Raw genomic sequence first — 23,023 nt, 5'->3', positions numbered from 1 at the left:
CAGTCCCCGTGTTAGAGTATCCATAAATCTTGGAAACGTCTACGCCGTATTGCGAAGGCCGAAGGGCATCCTGAGGAACTCGAAGAGCCCGAACGGGGTGGTAATTGTTTTCGGAACATCTTCAGCGTCCGTGGGAATTTGATGGTAGGCCTTCCGCAGGTCAATCTTGGAAAATACAGTGGCGCCATGCAAACTGGTCGTAAAATCTTGGATATGAGGAAGGGGGTACCGATCATGACATTCAAGGCCCTGTAATCTCTGGTCTTCTTATAGGGACCATGTGAAAGGGGGACCTGCTGGAAGGGTGGGCGATGCCAATGGCCAACATGTGCTCAAATTCGGGCAATGACTTCTCAGGTGCCAACCTGCGAGGTCTGGCAAAAGCTGCTTGACCATTGGCTTGAATGCGATGGACGACGCCGTGTCCAGTCAGGTGAGATTGGGAAATTCTTCCAGTAAGGTGACGTATGGAGGAGGACCTTTCGGGGGTCTAACGCCCTGTTGACGATAAGACCATGCACGGAGAGCTTGGTCGTGGAGTGGATAAGGCAGCACGGAGACGTGAACAACGATGAGACGGTAATGGTTGACAAAGTCTACGCCGAGGACGTGGTGTGAGACTGAAGCGACGACGAACACCCATGGAAAGTCACGGCGTAAACCCAGGTCAAGGTACAAAACTTCCGGCGGATAGGTGGTACCGTGCGTGCGGGTCGCTTGCAGTAGCACGCTGTCTATCAGGAAACGGGGTCCGCACCTCTTTGCACGCACAAAGAAAAGGCGACCCGGGGAAGGATTAGTGATCCTCCCGGCCACCCACATGGGCCCAAACTTGGCCTGATACCAGCAAGGTGGTAAGGAGGGTGAATCGCTGTCACTCTATAGCTGGCTGAACGTCCCCGTTTGTCTCTACGTGGATCAATCGCGTCCCCTCAGAAGTCCTAACAAACCGGCAGTTTGAACACGTCCTTTACGAAGATCTTTGGCTTCTCGTTTGCGGACAACTGCTTACCCTCAAGGCCGTTTTCATGTGTCACGCCAACACCCCCGCCCTACCCATCGTGTTCTTCGGCATTCGTCAAGCCATTCTCTTCTAGTTGTTCTTCGGCAGAACTTGTCTTCCTGTGGAATTGTACTGCTCCACTCAGCACGAGACCGCATCGCACACAGGGGTAGACTCTGGAGTGTTTTGTATCTGATGCTATGAGAGCGTCCAGAGAGGACTCCTGCCAGGACAACCGCGATAGCAAAGAGTGGTATTGCAGTCTCGGTCCCTGTGGTGAGGAGGCCACAATAGTCAACCTGACGTTCCGAACGAGTGGTGGCAATTGCAATTAAGAGCTTGAAATGAGTGCTGCTGGGTCACTATCCCGTTCCACATCTTTGATAGCTTTGTGCGCGGAGAGGTTTGGGGGAAAAACGATAGTAGGATTCGAACGCACCCAGTCTTCATGCCAACGAGGAGCCGTTATCAGCTGTTAATCATTGAGGGCATTATTTGGGGCGTCTCTCGTATTACTCGTAGAGTTTACAAATCAGCGTCGGACAACGGTATTGTAGGTTTATTTGCTCTTTTGGCCGAAAAGTAACGAAAATTTCCCACAGTTTTTAGCGTGACTTCCCATTTCACCTAATGCAGGGAAGCCCATTTCGCCTAATCTATGCTGTAAACAGTCCGCCTATACTGAACCGTGTGATATGAGGAAAGAAGCCCTGACGTACTGCCAAAAGTCTTATTCAAGCATAGCCTTTTTTAGGACGATTAACTTGCAACGGAAATACTGTTCCGGTACCGAAAACAGTATCGACGTTACGTGTTCACGAGTGGAGCTTTCTTTGAACTGCACGAAAGACCGCATAGTAGTAGCAGGTTCATTTCCGTGTGCAGGGTCTCTTTTTTACCATTCATTCATCCATCCAATTCATGAATCAATAAAAACGTTTTTGCTCAGCAGACAATTGCTTAGGCCGGACCATTTCTACGTGTCTTTCGTAAGTTATGTATCGTGTTTGGTTGCACAGTATAATAGAACATAGCTTGTTGGGTAGGATGACTGGTGGGACAGGATCATGCGTGTTTAAAGACGAAAGGATATTCCTTTAAAATAGAAAAAGAAAGGAACGAGTTTTTATACATCCAAGAAACAAGTAAGGAAACAAGATCGCCTTCGTGACGAGCGTTTTGAACCATGAGATTCTTGAGCTAGCTGGAACACATAGAGAAGGATAAAACCCATTCGTCAAAAAATGTTACCGGAGATATTAAAAGGACCCTGGGGAGGTCCTATATTTAAAAGAGAGCAAGGTTGCATCTGGATTTAGCTGCCTGGATTTAGATCCCTCTCTCTGAATGCCATTGTAGTCGTCACTTTTTTCGCACCATGTTTATAAACTCCAGTGTCGCCAAAACGAGCTACCTATAGAAAGGTGGAAAGAATTCTATACAGCACTTGGAGCGCCCATTCCGTTTTCTTGAGAAATCATCCCCCGGGGCTAAAACAAGTTTAGATACGGTTTCTATTTGAAAAATGTCGGGTTAAATGAGAATTGATATTCGCAGGTCCGGTGGAGGTGGTGGCCGTCACTCTGTACGATCCCTTTGACAGTTCAAACAACAAGTCAGTTGAGGCGGACATCCCTGCAGTGCAGGGCTCGGCCCAGCTGGACATGCCACTCAAAGACTGTAAGTCTCCTATGTTGTTTATTTAGCTTCCGACCACCTTGTGCTTCTTCTGCAAATCCTCGCAGCTACAAGCATACCGCCTTGTTTACAAATGGCTGCAGTTTTTTTACGATCACGTGGCCTCGAATAAATGTTCCGTTTGGATCTGCGAGGAATCTCGTGAAATATCCAAATGACGGCACCCCGAAGAGAAACATAAATATCCCGAAAGTTCATTAAATACGTGTTTGTTTCCCGAGATTAGTCACGTATTGAAGGCAGACCAATGAAGATGGTTCTATCGATTGAGACATTTGAGCCATAGACCTGGGTGTCAAACCGACAACCCGTTTTTCCGAACCGAATCAAACCACTCCAATATTTATTATTATTTAATATTCTTTTATTATTCATTAATAAAGGTATTATTGCCATCTTGAAACTCAACTTGAGTGGAAACATATTGAAAGAAAATCTTGCTTTATCTTCATATCCTGGCTGCGACAATGTTACTACAAAATTGCTAAAATTAACAAAGGTAGTATCTAAAAAGTTCCTAACAATACTATTCCAGCAATCTCTCGGTTGTGCGACTATTCCACATGACTGGAAAATGCTACGGTCAGACCAATCCCAAAAATACCGAAACCTATAGAAGCATGGCATTACAGACCAATTTCCTTAACTTGTATTTGCAGTAAAATATTGGAACCCATTCCGTATGATCACATCACGAACCACCTGGATAACTATGATATCATATCTAGTCAGCAATACTGCTGTAGAAGAAATTTTTCATACGAATCGCAGCTTTTCGAACCGACTACAGATTTCTTTGAAGCAACGAACAATGATTCACAGGTTGGCGCAATATATGTTGCTTTATTCAAAAACGCATTTGATCGTGTAGCACATAGACGCTGCCATTGAATGTATACCAGATTTTTTAAGCGTGAGATCACAATCTGTTAAATGGGGGCAAATCAGTGAGTGGAATTTGCCGCAGTGTCTTGATTGTATAGGGCCAGACAACAACACAAGGCTGTCCTATGATTATCCGATGTACGTCACAAGTTGGATGTTGGGATATCCTGGGGATAACGAACAGGTCCAAGTGAGAGAAAGAATGGATGCTGGGATATCCCGGAAGTTTCGTCCAATATATGTACTTCTGAGACGTCCGAAAGATATCCCGAACGAGGGAGGGATATTTTATGCTCCCAATGCACACACGCTATATTACTAGTGTGAATAATTTCTAACGACATTGTTGGAAACAACTACCACGTTTCCGAAATAAGTGTTGATTTTCTACGATAATTTAGTTTTGAAATCTCAGGAACTCTGCACTATACGCGAGACTCATTTTTCAATCATATTAATTTCATTTTCATTCCACGTTCTAATCGTTCCCCCAGATCAGTATGGAGTAAAAACGACTGTTATAGACCTATTGGACGAGGGTACCTGCACTTGTTTATCATACCAGATATACTTTGCAAAGTCCGCCAGGAATATATTGCACATGCCCATCTCACGATAAGTTGTACGAAAACACTACGCCATTTACATATTGAATTTTCATATGTCCATACCGTAGTGGTAGATACATGGTTATCTGTTAATTTTTTTGTTTAAATATCACCGCTTTTGTTTTAGAGACATTTATGTGTAAATAATTTTGTTTCGTCCAATTTCTTACTTTCTCGAGTAAGGCATTAGCCGAACTGGTCTCATCGGATGATATTGTAGTGTCGTCTGCATAAATAAAAAAGCGTGCATCGACATCGATGTTTATACATAAAATGAATAATAAATTAAGGACCTAATATACTGCCTCGAGGAACTCCTACTTTTATAGGAAGCTCGGAAGCTGTATCTACATTCAACGAGACAAATTGTTTTCTACTACATAGGTAAGAATCAATAAGGTTTAACGCCAAGCCTCTAATGCCATAGTAAAAGAGCTTCTACAACAATGTTTTATGATCAATACAATCGAAAGCTTCGCTAAAGTCTAGAAAAATACCCAGTATCTTGAAAGATTTTCAGGATAGGCTCTTTCTGATAAAGAAGTGCAAGCTCCGTTGACCTTCCCTTCTGAAAGCCGAATTTTTCGGTGAAATTTGAGAGACGGGTGTGAATTATTCTTTCTATAGGACCTTAGAGAAGATAGGAAGTTCCAATTAATGATAAAGGGTAAGCGAGATAAGCACTAGCGTATTTAACGGGACGTGTTCTAGGCGTCTATGCTCTTTTAGTTTCACAAGTATAAACCGCGCTTCGTGTCCGGGAAAAATGATATTTTGTGAAGAGCATATTCCTCCATGCAGGGAGTGTTTGCTAAACACGTTAGCAAGCTTTTCATGAGAAACAACAAGATTATTAATATGAGTGGAGTTTCCCGTGAGCGCTTCCCATCTCAGAGGCATCTCGGTCACCGGCCTTTAGTTGTTTAGTGGACTTTCCACGTGTCTTTCCGCGTCACCCGAGATGGGAATCGGGTTACGTTTGCGAACATCAAGATTTTCAACCCGAAGGTACTGTGAAAGAGGTGAATCTCAAGAATCCTCGGAACGCTCATTTTTTGCAGCACTTATAGAACTCGAACTGGTACTTCGTAAAACTGGTAATTCGCATTGGCGTTAGACGCGCACAGCGCTGAATATTCGGCGATAACTGTCGGGTAAACCATGTACGCACAAGGAAAAACAGAAAAACTCCGATTTCGCGAAAATCAATAGACATAAAAAAAAACACGCCGAATCCGCCCAAAAATAAACATAGAAAACGCGGAACCGTACTTATATGAGAGAACTGAGGCTGGAACAACATAGAAAGGACAAATACATATACGAAGCCTACTTATATCGCAAGGGGAAATAATAATTTGTGATAAATACGTCAGGTAGTGTGCTGGTAGAGTGCTAGCTGGAGTTTGAATTTGATTTGCAAGTCCATAGGAATGGAGCAAGGAAATCTACTGCGTGAAATACCTAAGATGTCAACATTAATGTCACCAGTTAGAAACAAACGACATTTATCTTCACACGCATATGAAAAAATTAACTCAAGCTGTTCGAGAAACTTTGGGACACTACCTTGCGGAGGGCGATAAACAACAACAAGTATTTCGTTTTTGTATTTGCCACGTAGCATTTCACAGTCCGAATTGGATATACAAAATTCATGCAGCAAGTTGAAGGAATTTGAGCGAACCAGCAGTGGCGGTTGAAAACAAAAGTCATGGTCAAATTTGTCTCTGTAATCATAATAACATGAATATCTACGGACAGAGTGTCAAGCAATAGGGATAAACTATCATGTTCAACTCTCATCGATACAGGTAAGAGCTTTTTACATAATTTGGAAGGTGTATGTCTAGGCGATAGGCGTAACATTTTAGGCAACATTTTCAAGGTTCGAACCCTCGGCGCTTCCGAACTGAACCCGTAAATTTTTTGGTCACTCTGGCTATGACAGTCCTTCAGAGCACATTTACCTTTCAAATGTTTATTACATCATGTCCACGGTCGTAGCCCGGTGCATTTTTCAACTTGGCGCGAGCGAACGGTACAAGATCGTAAAGTGAACTTGTAAATATTTTCTGAAGAAGCATTCACGAGAAAGGCGACGGCCGTCAAATGTGACTTTCTGTTCGTGCAACGGTTGGAGGTATGATTATTTGACCGCCACGAAAAGCGTTGGACACAAAAATGAGGCAAACATAAGAGTCAAGGTCGATGGCTTGTGGTCACAACACAAATGTGCACCCTATAGATCATAGGCGGGGCTTAGAGAAGTCTGCCCAGCTGGTGGGATATCCTAAGAACATGCGACTGCGAGTGAACATGAACATTCAGAAAAATTTGCCTCCTGGTCTGTGTGGGTGGCTTCCCAAGTGAAAAATGTTTGCAATTACAAGTGGTTTATGAAACAATTTCTACTTTAGACCACTTTGGACCCCTCTTTACATAAATGGTTTGCAAGTGGGAATTGTTTCATAAACCATTTGGGACATTTTTCACCTGGGTTTTATAGTCTGACTATGTTCACTATGCAATTCTTCCAGAAAGGTGGAAATGAATAAACGCACACAACGATTTATCAACGGGTATTTAACCTGCCTAAGACAGTTTTACCCGACAGGCAACACAAACAGCAAGTAGAAATTGTGGTTAGCAAGGACTACACGAACGATGGCCTCCATGTGTGTTAATTCCATTCAAAATTCTACGGAGTGTTCCCACAACCTCCGTTCCGCACGCTAGGGAACACAACAGAGATTCAATCATGGTTTGTTATACCTCCAGGAAACACATTCCTCGCTTGCCGCCAGCAACATGTCCTCTAGTGTCGTGGACGGATCCTTTCCCCGCAAGTCTTCCAGTAAAAGGGGAATGAAATAGACGTCGTTTATATGAGAGTTGTTTCAATGGTGGTTGCAGGTACGCCATATCTTCGTCAGAGGCCAAGATATCCCTTGAAGCGACCGAGGTTTTCCATGGGTATTCAGGAAGACTTTCAGAAGTGGGCCTCCTTCCTGTACGCCACAGTTGCTTGTAGTGGGGGTTCTAATCTTGTTCAACTGTTCATAGAGCATTGTCATGTTGAGGAAGAACCCACGGCTTCAGGCGTTCACTCAGTATAGCACTCGCCTGACTTGTTCGGTGACGAGCCATTCTCTTTTCGTTTGCCTCTTTCGCACAAGAAGGGTTTAATAACACACGTCAGACGGACTGGGAGGTGAAGCAGGGTTGGTGTCGGCCGTCCGACAGTTTATACGAACGTACCTTCGTCGACCAAAGATGCAGCATGTTCTTCGCGCAAAGCCGAAATGTAGGCGACCAAAATTTTTCACGAGCAATTAGTATATACCGGACCTCGTCAAACTCCCATTTAGCACTTTGGTAAACAATGTACTTTTATTCTAATCTCATTGGATTCCCTATGTCATGCTGTGCTTGGCTCCATCATCTTGAACGTTTTCCATTCGCCGTCCTTTCGGGGTCGCTGCCCAGATGATGGTGATTTTCGCGTGTCTAGCTCTACACCCACATTGCCCCGTCCCAACCTCACATCGTGCAAACGCAGAGGGGGTCCGCGAAAACAAGGACGTCTGTGTAAGCTTCCATGGAAGCCCAAGTATTTTGTATTTTTCCTCTATGCACTGCAGTGTTAAAACAGGGCGGCTTCCTCAAATGAAAATAATGTCCGAATTATCGAGGAGGAAACTAGCCGTTATCCTCGTTTGTGTCCGGACCTGGAAAAAGAATTTTTTTCCAACTTTCGAGGGACGTTCTTTTGAACGCTTATGACGGATAGAGGAAACTGCGAAAAGAACCGCGTGGGATGACAATGTTGTTTCACAGATTTCTCCAACTGGATCATGTCTGGTGATGCTTCGTTCCTTTGACATGCAAAGACGGTCATCCTCATGCTGCGAGCAGAGAGTCGAACCGAAAATGTTATCGGTTCGGCCATAAGGGTCAGACCCGGAATGTTTTTGCATAGCGACTTAGATATTTAAAAAAGGATTTAAATCATGACTGGTTAAGCCTGGGAGGGACGTGAAGCCCCGAATTTATTACGTTGCAGGACCTCCCAATAAATAAACTAATTACGCGACACAGTTTACATCCCTATTGACGCGAGCATTATATGTAAAGTTGCAGAAATGATATGTTGCTCCCACCGTATGTCCGAGATTTCTTCCCCAGGTAGTATTTGAAATTATCCCCAGTCAGTCGTACGGGTTTTGGTTCCGTGCGCTCAAAAATACGTTGTGGACACAGTCGATAAAACGGATGATAGCCGACCGATTCGCCCGCCTGATTTGTTGAAATTGGGAGGCTTTTTTAATCACCAATAAAAGCTGCACGCCATTCAATGAGGAGCATAAAAGCCACCTTAGGCGTATTTCTGGCAGATAGGTTGGTCCCCGCGTTCTTTTATCGAAGCAAGTATTACAGACAAAATGGATTCGTACGAATGAGATAAACGACTTGACGCTCGCTGTGGGTCGTCGGACTCTACTTGTGTTGGTCAGACAAAGATACTTTCTATGTGGATGAACATTCAGGAGAGACTTTCTCGTCCAATATTGTATTCAATTAAATATACGAGGAAAAACGACGCCCATTTGGATATTTCATTGGACCGTCATCGTTTAATTTACGTACAGCTTTTATTGTCCACACAGGGTAGATGCGGGGGAAACTGCTTTTATATTTCTCATTCAATGACGGCCAATTTCAACAACACCCGTTCATCGGATACCGACACCACACATGGCCATTACTGCTGCCAACCAAGTGCAATATTTTTGCTTGTGTGTTACAATACATAAAGCTCCTGTCCCTATATTTTTGTCAAAATATTCTGTGGTTTTCGACGACGCAATTTTTGACCAAGTGGAAGGGTTACGCGCCAGGGGAAATGGAAACGCACTTGAAATCTTCTTCGTGGGTCTCTCGTCACTCTGCCGCCATCTCTGTCTCGTCTTCCAGCTGCGTTATTCAATAAACAAAGGTGACAAGAAATTGTGCTGGAGTGCACGTCGTAAATATGGAGAATCCCTATTAAATTAATTAATGCATCATATTGGTGTAAAAATCAGGCTCCCTGCCTTACGTGGAATGGATCTTCCAGCCGGGATAAATTCTTAGCGGCCGTCACCTGAGGAAGCTCTCTATCCAGTGGAATCTATATTTTCTTGTCTCCAGTAGCAGAAAGCAGTCTGCACACACTGCGCGTGGCACGTGCATTTAATCATGGATCGCTAAAATGTTAAAGTGGTTCGGCTCTTCAAAGCGCAAGCAGGATCCTAGCAGTTCATCGGGCGAGGATCATTGTGAGTCCATGTGTTTGTATGACGCAGTCCATCTTATGGATAACAATCCAATTGAAATGATTTGTGGATAATGAACTCATTTCATTCAAACACAACTACCAATCTTTGCGGAAACGTTTCCATTCGTTCCAACTCAGGGTCTGACCGCGGTGTTTATTTGAGAAAAGTGTTATCTCCCTAAATGGTCGTCACATCATGACATGTTTCCGCTTCGCAGATGCCTGTCATGGATTCGGTATTCAAACAGGAAAACTAGACGCACAGTCATTGGGTTCCTAAAAAATGAGCCCCACCCAATGAGCACCATTTCCGACGTGCGATAATCATGTTATTGTTGTTTTCCTTTCAGCAGCAGCGACAAGCGACGAGCGGCAAAAGTCCAACGAGGAAAACGTCTGGGACGGCACTCGGAGCTGTAAGTCCCAATAAGTGACTTTCAATAGGAAAAGGAGGTTTTCAATGTGTTTGGGAGGATTTTCGGGCCTAATTTCCATCCATGTGGAGGGAGACGACACCGTTGACATACACTGCGTTCCTCCATTGATTAACCGAAAGAGACGTCCAGCTATGATACCAAATTGGTGTATTTATAACGGGATTAGCCAAAAGACGAACGATTCTGTAACCTAATTAGTACTGACGCAGCTTCATCAAGTTTTGAAATCGGAAGAGGTGTCCGCCCTGGCTGCCATTGAAGCTGACCCGCAGATTCTAGACTCTATGGCGCTCCGCGGCAAGAAGTCGGGAGCCCGGACTCCCAATTCATCCGGCATCTCGGACCACAGGTCATGTGAGCTGACCACCCCTCCTTACTCCTTAGGCTAAACGTATGCAAGGATGCCCCAACTTGATGTTTCGGCATCCCTGCAATTCCCTTGAGCGTAGAACCGCTGGAATAACGCCATCCATAGTTATGTGAATGGCCATTATTGGGAAAAATTCTACGAGCTGCTCAATTGCTTCGTGAAAAGCTTAATGTTAATAAAGGACACACATTACACGATCAAGTCGGGTCTGTCTAAAATATGGCCTGCTTATCTTGGCAATAAACTATATTGACACGTTACTTGGATTCTAAGCTCAAGATCAACTTGTGCATCTGAGGAGAGGACATCTCATTTTCAAACGAATCGGAAGAATGATGATTAGACTGCAAAATTCCTTTCATGTCAACTAACACCAAACGGCCAGTTATATTGTACCGACTATTTCCGAAAGCATTCAAAATCGGATAGAGGTAATTTAATGGGACATCGCCGTGCCTCGAGGGTTTCAAATACATAAATCCAGTGAAAAATCCTTCATTTCCAGACTTTGAATCCATCAACTTTTTTCATTTGCTGGCAGCTCTCCTTTCCGGGGTGGGGCTTTCAGGCAGGCTTTCAGGCACATCGGTTTTATCCGTTACCCTTAAACGGCTCTTTAGCCTGATCGTGCGACTTTTTAGCTGGTTCCATTTGTATTTAACAGTCAAAGGCAAAAGAAGAGCACTTTGAACACACGTTCAAAGTGCGTTCACGACGTTGTTTCCAAGTTACGTAGCCAGGAAAATATTTCGGGGGGCAGACACTGCGGCCAGACACTGTACAGAGAAAACGTTCGGAACACAAACTTGTGCAACTATCGAGACAACACAAGGCTTCCTTTGCGCTGAAATACGTCTTTTGAATGCGCGCTCTTTCGTAATCGACTCGAGAACTGCTTTCCTTTTTATGTTTGCTTTTCCTCCGGCGCCATATTTGCCGAACCGCATCACCCATCGGCGTCACTCCTCCACTGTTAGAGTCCTTCCACATGTATTTCCTCTCGCTAAGTTGAGCTGACGTAAAATAGGGAACATGACATGTAAACTGTACACGTTATGCGGACGATTATAGAGTACCATTATCTCGACTGATTGCCTGCACGCAACATCTTTGCGGCAGCGCGGAGGGACACCCGCGGCGCACGGCTCTCCCGATCGTGCTGGATACATTAATGGCGGACTTGTGCTTTACGTGAAATTAAATGTCGGATTTGGAAAGTGTCCTTAGGCTCGTGGATTCGAAGGCGGATTACCGACGCTAGTGGCTTGATCCCGAAATTTACTTTCGGGGGGTATAACGGTGTACACACTCAAGGGTGCGATATTTTCTCCCGGAGTTCGCAATCGTGAATCATGGGAAATGCCGCCACCACCAAGAAAGGGGATCCTGCTGAAAATGGTAAGCCCGTCATTCAACAGCTAATTGGTATATTTGTTATACAAAACGCGTAGGGGATCCCCCGCTTTGGGAAAGATCATATCCGGGAAGATATCTCAACTTGCTCCGTATTTCCAGTCATTTGCGCACGGTTGCAGCTGTGTCCCCCTTTCCTATTTCCTAATGCGATAGTTTCCTATCGATAATCCTATTTACGAGTTTTTTTAATGATGTATTTTTGCGCTGTATTTTAGATATTGCGGACCAAGTAGGGCTGCTTTCTACCGTGTGCGTTAAACCTCGGCGGGGGAGAGCGACCGATATTTCCTTCTGCCATCGTCATAAATTTGTAATGCAACTCGCCAGATGTGGCAGCACAACGAGCAGCAACAGCGGGTTGTCTGCACTTCAGGGTGTAAGAAACGCTGTCAAGAAGGCAAATTTACAAAGTCCTGCACAGTATGCTATCTATGCCTTTCGTGCGTCGTTGACTGCAGTCATCTGTATTTATAGAGACGTCTTTGGCCCGTGTCCGACATTTGAAGTGAAATAAATGAAGCATGCTTTCAACAGGGTTATTTGGCCGAGAAGCCGCACAACCTTTTGTTGACCTTGAATATGTCGTCTGCAACCCAAGCCAGAAGTATATCTTGTTTACAACGACGACATTGTGTTTGCAAATCAGTGTAAAACAGAGCTAAGGAAATCACTTGTCAGAAAACTTGACATTATCGGTCATCACGTAGCGTTTCTATTTTTACCACTGCTGCTTGAAAATATCGAGCGTAGAGGGTGAAGCTAGGTAATTTTGGCCTTCTTTCCTGCTTGGTAAAATGGTTTCATGCTTGGTGGGCCAATCGAAACGAAAGTTGTAAAATAACGTGATTCATTCTCCACGCAAGCATTCTGAAAATTGTTCGTTTGACGCGGGAAATGCAAGATTGTGTAGCTACCTTTACATCCTTCTCCTTGGTTCATTGAGACCTTTTATTAGAGCTTTTTGTCTGCTGAGATGAACAGTGTGTGACGTCTTCTTATTTCCACCACCTTCCTGTGGCGGCAGATACCGCCAAGCCCGAGCCCAAGATTAGTCCCACAGGTGGGCCTGCCACCTGCATGTTCTCATAACCCATTTATTCACTCGTGTTCTGCGTGAATTAACAGTATGCTTCCTGCTGTGTTGAAACATTGTGATATAACTAACCCATGGCATGGGTGCTTGTGAGATGCTTTGTGTGCCATTTGTTGTATCAAAGTCTATTTTGGAATGTCCAAAGTGCAGTGAAAAACATTCATTTTGAGAGCATACGTACAATTGGGACAGTCTTTTGCTTTTTTCGAATGTCCTAGTGAAGCCATATCTCAAATGAACCAATTCATTAAGATTTGTATGGTTTTTCCCATCACAAATTATCCTCTAGTAACTCTTGGTTGCATGCTTGTGTTGAGTGTTAATTTCATGTCATTGTACTCTGTCAACCGATGCCAATACCAATGTACAGGGTGTTTGTGTCCTAATGTGTCCAGAAATTATATGTAAAGCGAGCAATAAAAGAAAAGCAAGTGGTACTTTTCGAGTAAGAAACAGGTACCGCTTCACTTGTAGCACCTGTTTCTTAGCCAAGTAGCTGAAATGTTTCTCTTTTATCGCTCGCTTTAAATAAAATTTCTGGACACGTTAGAGCAAACACCCTGTACATTTATGCTTCAGTAATACTAGCAATATGGTTTACACAAAAATAAGTTAATAAGTAAATTACAGAGTTTCTGCCTTTGTTATTTGTTTCTATGGGATTTGCTTTTGACACTATTTTCACCAAATATAATCTCAGTAAAGGATGTTTGTCAGACATTGGTGGTGATGAGAAACAAGTCTTTCATGTTGCTGGTTGGGCACTTGGTTACAGTGATAGTGAATTTCTGTGTAATGAGATGAAATATAAAAGCAACAAAATTAGGGAAAATTACTTTGCATAAAACACAAACACGTTGATATTTGACTGGAGAGAAAAAGATTGCAGTGAATATGATGCATTCTCTGTTTCTTACAGTTGAGAAGTTCCTAGAAGAGGCCAAGAAGTCATTCGAACAGAAATGGAACAGTCCATCTTCGGTGAGCACCCATTATGGAACAAGGCATTCTCAATTGGATGGATATACTGCACTTTCATTAACCCGAGAGAAATTTGCAGAAATGTTCCGTTAATTTTGCTGTGTCGCGAATTTCGTTATATCGTATTTTGTTGTAACGAGGTTTGACTGTAGTTGTTGTTGCCAGCACAGGCAAGCCATTTAATTACCAGTCCTAAGTTACGGTACTTACCTCAAGTTGAAACAGGAGTTATACCAAGCATATGGAAGCACTTACTATCATGGTTCTCTTGGATTTGACTAAAAATAGCTGCTTTCAGAGACAGAAATTAAAGGGGATTACTTTTATTTGTGAACTGGAAATCCTGGCATCCCAGCAATATTGTCACGCAATATGATGTTACTGTATAAGCATGAGTGTCACCAGGATTTTTTCCAGGGGTGGTGCATCAACTGTGCCTGCAACTACATTGTGTTTCACCCCTTTGACGATGCCCATGTGTATAAGTAGTAATTTTCGCAAAATTTGCGAGCGCTCTATTCTTTGCGAATTTAAAGTTCCTCAAAGTATTCGAACCAATTACAGAGAAATATGCCAACGAAAAATGTAACAGGTTTGACCCAGGGCGCTGAGGTAACTTATGTAAACGGGTGGAGACAGTAGTCCAGCCTTGAGGAATGCTCGTATGTGGGTTTAACCACGTTGCCACATCGCTATTGAGTGTCCGTCGTACGTGGTAGTGACAAGAATGACGGGAGAGAAGGCAGCAAGGAGAGAAGGGCTCGAAAGGAAAACAACAGTTGTGATACCTTTTGTATGGTTCCTGATGGCAACTCGGGTTTCGTGAATTCCGTCCTGACCCTGGCTCCTCACAAATTGGCTAATTATTGAGACCACAAATTTAACCACTTATACAGCATGTTGTTAACGACTGCTTTCCACTATGTTGCAACAATGTTACATTGCTAATGACCACTTGTGGTACATTTTAGCACCACTGGAGAAGCATTATACTGCAATGTTGGTGGTTATTATATATGTATGTGCAATGTAGCAGTATTGTAGGAACGTGAAATCACTCTTAGTATGACACAACGAGGTACAAGAAATTATTCCTTTTGTAGTAGTGCCTGAGAAGTAGTGTACACTTGTTATTCCTTGTTGCGCTGGTATTATGGACCTTAAAATATTTGACAGCAAGCTTTTTACCTTGGGAAAAGGACAATCACATCAAATGAAATGGTCTTCCTAAATCCATAAAGTGCATGCTGGTTACCACAATAACAGTAGCCACCTTAGGATTGAATTGGATTAAATTGGATTGCCTGTTGTGGCTAGCATAGAAATCACTCGCTCAGAGTATCAGGTCACATTGGGAACACGCCGTATCGAGTGTGCATTTATGTGTGCATAAGAATTCTATGGAATGAAAGTTCTGAGCTAAGTTAATTTTCTCCTTTTGTTCATATTCGTCACCCATTGTGCATCCGCAGTGTTGTCCCAGAACATACATCTCGAAATCATGTTATATTTTCCATTTCCCAATAGCATTGCATCAGCAAACTAACTCCTTGACTGCGGCACATAAAACACGCATTTGTACCAACATGAAAATATAACCATTGTTGCAGCATAGTATTTGTGGATGAAACATTGCTGCAATATTAGTGCAACACATGCGCGACACCTTGTGTTGATTGGGATGTTTACCCTACCTTGTATTCCCATGAATACCAGATGGGGTGTTACGTGCGAAGTGCTTCCATATACTTGGTACAATTCCTGCTTCAATCACAGGCAGGTCTTGTTCATTAAAACTGGTAATTACACCCCAGTATTTTCCAGCACTTACTATCATGGTTAACGTAGCATGTTCAACGCTTAACTCAACACATGAGTACCAAATATCGCATTTGTTGGAATAGCTGACAGTATTGAGGATCAGGCACTGCCCGGCTTGTTGATCGCTGCTATTACTGCTGTATTGTCCATCGGGTTTGAGCTCATTGATGTGTAGGCGGCTCTCCACAAATCAAGTGTAGCAAGGGGCATCCCTAGCATAGGTATCCCTATGCAAGAATGATGATGCTCCTGAGATGTTCAAGAGCCCTTTTAGTGTAAGTGCGTTGATAAGGACTAACCGATATCCCTGTCCTGCACGATAAGCACCAAGTGTGATAGGCAGAGTGCTATTGTGTGAGAAGCAATTTGGCCTCCATTCAGTAACTTGAGTAAAGTATTTAAAGAAAGACTTTGTAAGTATGTTTGAAAGAAAAAAAGTTGTTGCACGACGCTTTTGGTGCATAATGTTCCCCAAATACCCGCTACAGGCATAGTTTCGCTCTTACGCGATGTATTATGCGCAACTATCGGTTAATCAAAACGGAAACCATAGTTCATAAACCGAGGGAGAAATATGTGGAAAAAGTTTGGTTTCTAAACCGTAAATCAAAGGTTCATAAAACGAGGGTTGCCTTTTCAGTTCTATCGGTCTTTTGTCGATTATTAAAGGAGGTAATATCGGCATGTATATTAGTACCTCTCTGAGTACCCCATTTATTTGGCATATAGGAGCACTTTTTCTTCTTGGAAGTCTCCTAGCTGGTGCATCAGATGTGCTCTGATGTTGAAAGTCTCAGATTTGAAATGGTCGGAGCATATTCTACTCAGTGTGGAATCGTTCCAGTCTCCCACTCACGGCAATGCGCGTTCCATCTCGCGGGAAGCGCAAATAAGCAACACCTAGGGTTGCCACCTTTCGTAGTGAAAAATACCGGCTCAGGGAGAGGAGGTGGAATAGAGGGAAAGGGGCGGACGAGCGCACAAGATAATACGAGGAAACATGTGTTCCTGTATCACTGATGCCAGAAATAACAATGATAATAATAATAAGAATGAATAACTAAAAAAACGACTGGTGACTGCGGATTTTTTCCAGCTCTATAGTGGAATGTTGAAGGGAAACCCCCGCAAAAGCCCATATGAAAGGTCTTGAGCCACAAATACCGGCAAAAGGCTGTGGGTATCACCTTCGTACCGGCAGAGCGTCCAAATAACCGGCCTGGTGGCAACCCTAGCAACACCAGACGTAGAAGTTGCCGCAAGTTTTGATTCAACACCTCGCACCACCTCTCTTATCACTCATCGTTGCGCAGAAAATGAGAAAACTACTAGGCGTTGAATGTACAGATCAAGCGGACGCATAGCTGGTGACACCCGCCCAGTGTTGCTTGAAACACGTCCTTCCGGTGTTCCTCACATTTCAAATATAATTTCTCTGACGCCGTTTTCAGCTAAGATATTTTGTAACTGCGTTGGAAACATGTCGATAATCGTGAAAGTAACAGAAGCCTGCAATCAATGTTCTTCCCACTTAAATAGTTTCAATCACTTGTACTGATTTTCCGACTTCTCTGTGAGTAGCATACTATATGTGGAGCGAAAGGTGTTGTCCTACCATTGGGTAAACCATTGAGATCCCTAATAGGCAATAAAGTCTCTATGAGGTTAAAGCAATGATGAAGGTTTTTGGTAATGCCATTTTCAACTTTACAGGAAATTCCCACTAGGTATCCATTTCCTGTGTACTGGTGTATCAGTGTTATAGGGTTATTCCTTCCCTTCAAACTTTTGCTTTTCAAATTGCACAATTGCAACCATGGATCAAACACTGAAACGAAGAGCCGACATGGATTTTTTAATTTTTTGCAAAAGAGAGTAGTGTACCCAACGAAATATATAGTCTGTTGAACGTTTATGGAGACACTGTAGTGGACATTAGCAATGTGCGCTGTTTGGAGGAGAAATGGCAGATAAGCTGACCTGAGTGACCGTCCATCAACATCAGTGGCAGACACATTATCCTCGTTGATTTTCTCAACGGACTTTGGAAACGCTCCCATGGCATAGTGGTCAGGATGGTACTGGGAGGTGGTTGGAATCCTCTCTCTACCTGTCTACATCTGTACTCCGCTCATAGTCACAGTTGCTTTGCGGCACTAATGCGGAAACAGCTAATAGCGAAACTCTATAGAAAGGTGCCATTAGGAAGAAAAGACAAGATAGATTCATTGACGGGCACGTGTCGAAATGGGGTGTTCCAGATCGAGTTAAATCCACTCTAAAGTCGTAGGTCAGATATGAACATCCTGATTTTTTTCCAAGCTGGTTTTGATGCTTGGGTACGACTATGTTAGGCTTCGTGTAGAGGAGACATCGAGCCGTTTTTAAGTAAAGTTGCCATAAATGAGGACTCCCCCTCATATAGTGAAAGTACCGTATTTTCTGTTGTATAACTCACGCGTTATACAGAAAAGTGTTCTGAAGACGTCCTCCACATTATCTAACGCGTTGTACGTGGAAATATTTTCGCCTAATGAGGAAGAACAGAAACAACGGTGTGCACTTGATCGAAAAACACTGCCACATCATTCTTTTGCCGCAAACGAGCTTTATTTTATTTTTTGTCCTCGCTGGAATATTTTATTCGTCACATGCATGGTCTTTCCCTCAAACTTTTTACCTTAAATCGAACGATCAAAGAGTAAAAAAAGAAAGAAAACTCCTCCACTAAGTCACTTTCACTCATTCTGAAATGGTTTGAAAAGCTCCGTGTCCAGAAACACTGCCTTCCACGCAGGTTTTTGAACACTACAACCACAGTGAAAGCAGAGCTCCAGCCATGCATCCACACTAAGCACAGTTCCTCATGGTGATGATGCTGTTCGATCTGGCGGCCTCACATTCTGCGATATTTTTTCCTCATATGGTCTTTTCCGGCAAGGCTTGAATTGATATGAGATGAGTGTGGTATGAATTGTCCCGGTATCAGATGTCTTGGTATCAGCTGGGTGGTCACCCCTCAGTATATAAGGTTTGCTGCCGTTAGACTTGTTGCTGTGTAACGAGAATTTGTCTGTACTTCTTGTCTCTGGTTTATTACGCACCAGCCTGTCAGCACCGTTTCGCTTTTTGTCGATTTCGCAGTGTGGTAGTAAATTTTTTTTTATTAAATCTTAAGGGCCCTTAAAAAGGGCATACATAAGGGGGGATTGCGAAGAGCAAAAAGGAAATATACAATAACAACAATTACGAAACATTCGTATATACAAGATGTACACACAAAAACTGCATACTAATAATGTACACTCAACTTTCAAAAGAACAGCTGTTCGCGTGCAAATTTGAATTTCACAACATCAGTAATTGAAACCACTTTGGCGGGAAGCAAATTCCATTCTGAGACACCAAGCTGTAGGGTAGAGAATTTATGGGCGTCGGTGTGGCTGATTTTTAGTAAAAGCTTGCAAGAGTGATCGACACGGCTTCAAAAGAAATGGGCCGGAGTTACATACTGAGAATTAGAGTGATAGAGATTAGATATTAACACAAGCAAAGGAATTCCGTTGTTAAGTTTCAATTCTGTCATACTAGTTGTACGATCACGTATGCTAAACGTAAATCTCGTAGCGTTGTTTTGGAGCCTTTCTAGTCTTTCACGCGAGTATTGTTGATAAGGACTCCAAATGGCTGACGCATATACAAGTTTAGAGTATACTAAAGTTTGGTACGCTAGTAATTTAACCTCTGTTGGTGCCAAATACAACGTACGCTTCAAGAAACCCAGTGTGGCTCGGATACACAACTGTTCTATATGATGCCTCCATGACAAGTCAACCGATATAAGAACCCCAAGGTTGTCTGACTCTTTCCAATCAAGTTCCCCATAGTATGTTATCCATACGTGTCTTTGCTCTTGATATAGCCACAAATTACACCATGACTCTAAAGCATCAAGATCCAGCTGTAATTTTGTGCAATCGGAAGAATCATTCACACGTTTATAAATAACCAGATCATCTGCATAAAAGCGAGCGTTAAGATTGAGGGCCAAGTCGTCGACGTAAATTAAAAATAAAAGTGGTCCTAGCACGGACCCTTGACCTGATAAGACATCCACCGAGGTCGACACAGGGGAGTGAGTCCTGGCCCTCAAAATGGTTTTGTGCAACCCTAGTTGTAGGAGTTTCACTGCCGATCGATCCCTGCTCTAGGAGGAAGCTGTCAAATGAGATGGCTCCTCCTTGCAAACACGTCCAACAGGCTGCCATGCACAATTTCCATGATGAAACTTACACGTGTTGGCTTTTGCAGCTGCGGTACGTGGGACGCTGAAATTATCGGTTGAGGTAAAAAAAAGTCTGTTGAGATAAGCTATCTTGTGGCAATATAATGCGCAGGTTTTTTGTTGCAAACTTGGTTGAAAATAATGTTTTTTGTGCCGTCTGGCGGGCACGATGACCACTACGACATTCTGAGTTACTCACCGTGTGAAAGGGGGCCTATTTGGTGCAACTTGGGTTGCGAGAACCGATCGAAAAAGTTGCAGTGCGTGTATCGGGTATCAGTGATTTTATATTTGTTAATGGCGTGTTTGCGTCTCAAAGTCTCTTAGTGGACCCCCAGATCTCTAGGCACGAAAAAGACCTTAAAAAGTTCCGATATAGGCACTATAAATGTTTTTTTGTTTTGTTTTTTCATTTGTAGCTTTGAAAGTGAATAAATCAATTCCATCTGCAAGAACAATACTGTAAATGGGAGTTGTGACTGTTCTCCTCATCTGTTTGCTGCACGAAATGCAAAACTTCTCCATCCAACTATGGTCACAAGGTTTCTAGCCATTGTCACTCAGAGGCGGAGAGTTTTCATTTTCCCGGAGGGGGCAAGGGCGCACCGCGAAGTAAGTACTCTGGCGGGGGGGATATGTTTTTTAAGAAAACAAAAGAAAGGTAAGCTAGAAGGATGTCGGCTTGTTATTCCAAACAAAAAAGTGAAAGGGGGAAGTAAAAAAAGGCAGAGATAATAAGAAAACAAAAAGAAGGAGAGCAAAGGAAAAGAAAAATGAAGAACACGAAACTAAAGCTGAAGAATCACACACTCTGGCGGGATCCTGTGATGTATGCAGAACTGGTATAGAAATAAGAGGAAGGAAGAACAGAAAAAAACAAAAGAAAAGAAAAAACAGAGAGAACGTAAACAGTGGACATGTGCACAACTGAAAGCTTTACGCCTTTGAAAACTGAGGGCAAAAAGAACAAAATGTATTGAATCCTCGACATGGAGCAGCGGAAGTTGAACCCGCTCCCAACGAATATGCGTTCCAAAGATCCTACCGTTACACCTCACTGGCAGCTGCTGGTACCTTTTCGACTGCTTCGTTTCATTGATCTGATTGCTTTGGGCGAAATTCAGGCTATGTGTTGTGTCATCCTCTGTGTTTCTTCGCCTCACCTTCTACTGTGATAATGAGTATGGTGGGCGAATACATATTTTACAAATTGCAAGATGCATTTTTGGGTTGGTGCCTCTTCGCTCTTTTGACCCGGGCGCGCCGAGCCCCAAAGGTTGGTGTCAGTCTCTTAGCGGGACTTCCCGGGGGAGGCGGTGCCCCCCCCCCGCAGTTGGCGCCTATGTTGTCACTGATTCCGTGACACTTCCCAGAAGGACTTGTTGCAGGCACGGCTCACAATAGCTGGTAAATATGGGGGATCCAGTCTGCTCACACTGGACGCGCCATCGATTTCGCTCATGTACAGTAGAGCCTGTCTATTATGATCTTCAGTATACTGATAACTCTGATTTTTTTTTCTTGTTTTGCTACGATGACATGTGCAGTTCCAAGTGTCTGTCTGACAGGGAAAGACACGTGGCTTGAGCCCAAGTTCCACGTACTCGACGGATTTTGTACCAAAATGTGTGTTGGCAGATAGTTGCGTGTCTCCACCTAAGCACACGTCAACAGATTACCCGTGTGGGAGGTGCGTTGTGATGGACCATGGAGTTCCGATAATGAGAATGATAATTATTATGGCACTGGTTGATGATCAGTGGACAAAGTCGTTGATCTCAAAAGTGGCAGAGCCTCACGTTTATATCTGAGGTTATTTTGTTCTTGTAAAAGCTCTCAACACAGACCTGTGTCAGTTTAGAGCTAGATAAAATGCTCTTGTGCTCGCAACAAACAAGCATGTTCAGCAGCATTCTACTTGTGCTGATCTACTTCATTGATGTGATCCCGAGCGGCAGTTTCACAGTTTTTAAAGGGGCCGTAACAGGTACACAAGGTGCGTTATATTATTGCAACTTAGGCAGTGAAAGCTCTTTGCAATTTCTAGCACTCAACACCAAAAGGCATATGGATGAAATATTCATACACTCTTGCTTTTTAACTCCGCCCTGTGCATATTGATGTGGCGCTTTCCTGACCAGTTACGATCAAGGGTTCCACGTATGATTTTAATTCACTCGCAGAAATGGACTAGATGAATGTGAGTCTTATTCTATTGAAAATCTAAACAGTTCCAACCTCAAACTGGAAAGGAATACTGTATGTTCTTTCATGGGGTACCATTATACAGGGTGTCCCAGGAAACGTGTAATTGAATTATAATAAAAAAACTACGCCACCTAGAATCATGCAGTTAACGGCTTATGTTCTTATTAGGACTTTGCCACCTCCTGATGTGAATGTCAAGCATTGGAATTTTAATTATGTAAATATTTGCAAACTGAACTCGTAAATTTGCCAAGTGAAGGTCACTTTTTTACCCCACCAATATGAAGAGCGTGCCGAATTCACTCAAATTCATAATAATTGACAGTGATATTCGTGAGCTATCCCACCGAAAAAAATAGCCGAGCATCATGCTTTTCGGAGCAATGGACCATAACGCGCGATGACTTTTTGAGCGTAATCGCTCACAGCCTGGCGAAAGAAGGTTCCAAAGCCAGCAACAGAGTGATAGTAGAAAAAGTAGCAGTTCCTAAAATTGGGAGAGGGAAAGCATTATCCCAGCGAAAGTCGGACGCGATAAGCCATGCCTGTGTTATCTCTTTCTGTAGTGCCGAGGTGGGCTGGGTTTCCAACCTCCTTTCGTCGGACTGACAAAGATTGCACTGAAAAATTCAGCGTGCGCTATCCTGTGGGAGCTCCATAGAGCATGATGTTCGGCTGTTTCTTTCGATGGGATAGCTCCTGAATATCCATGTCAATTATCATTAATTCGACTAAATTAGACACGCTCTTCACATTGGTGGGGTAAAAAAGTGACTTTACTTGGCAAATTTCCGACTGAAGCTCACAAAAATTTACATAACTAAACTGACGTTACACGACATTCACATCAGGAGGTGGCAAAAACCCAGTACGAACATATGCCGTTGACCACATGACT

At 43.2% G+C, this 23,023-nt stretch overlaps 1 protein-coding gene across 16 annotated transcripts in view; it reads left to right on the top strand.

The window, feature by feature from the left end:
* Positions 1-23,023, top strand: part of LOC135390555 (cAMP-dependent protein kinase catalytic subunit 1) — an 85,238-nt gene that overhangs the window by 45,911 nt on the left and 16,304 nt on the right. For 2 of the 16 annotated variants that reach the window (XM_064620261.1, XM_064620271.1), the window contains 4 exons: positions 2,561-2,683; positions 9,865-9,930; positions 12,762-12,797; positions 13,750-13,811. In XM_064620261.1, the coding sequence (XP_064476331.1) occupies positions 2,561-2,683; positions 9,865-9,930; positions 12,762-12,797; positions 13,750-13,811 (287 nt within the window). Of the gene's footprint in view, positions 1-2,560; positions 2,684-9,414; positions 9,516-9,864; positions 9,931-10,160; positions 10,306-11,333; positions 11,720-12,301; positions 12,342-12,761; positions 12,798-13,749; positions 13,812-23,023 lie in introns of those variants that run through there. The other 14 variants (XM_064620273.1, XM_064620263.1, XM_064620267.1 and 11 more) reach the window with 14 other exon arrangements.

Source organism: Ornithodoros turicata, chromosome 4 (assembly GCF_037126465.1).
Source record: "Ornithodoros turicata isolate Travis chromosome 4, ASM3712646v1, whole genome shotgun sequence".
NCBI classification, from domain to species: Eukaryota; Metazoa; Arthropoda; class Arachnida; order Ixodida; family Argasidae; genus Ornithodoros; species Ornithodoros turicata.
This window is presented reverse-complemented; position numbering and strand designations above follow the sequence as displayed.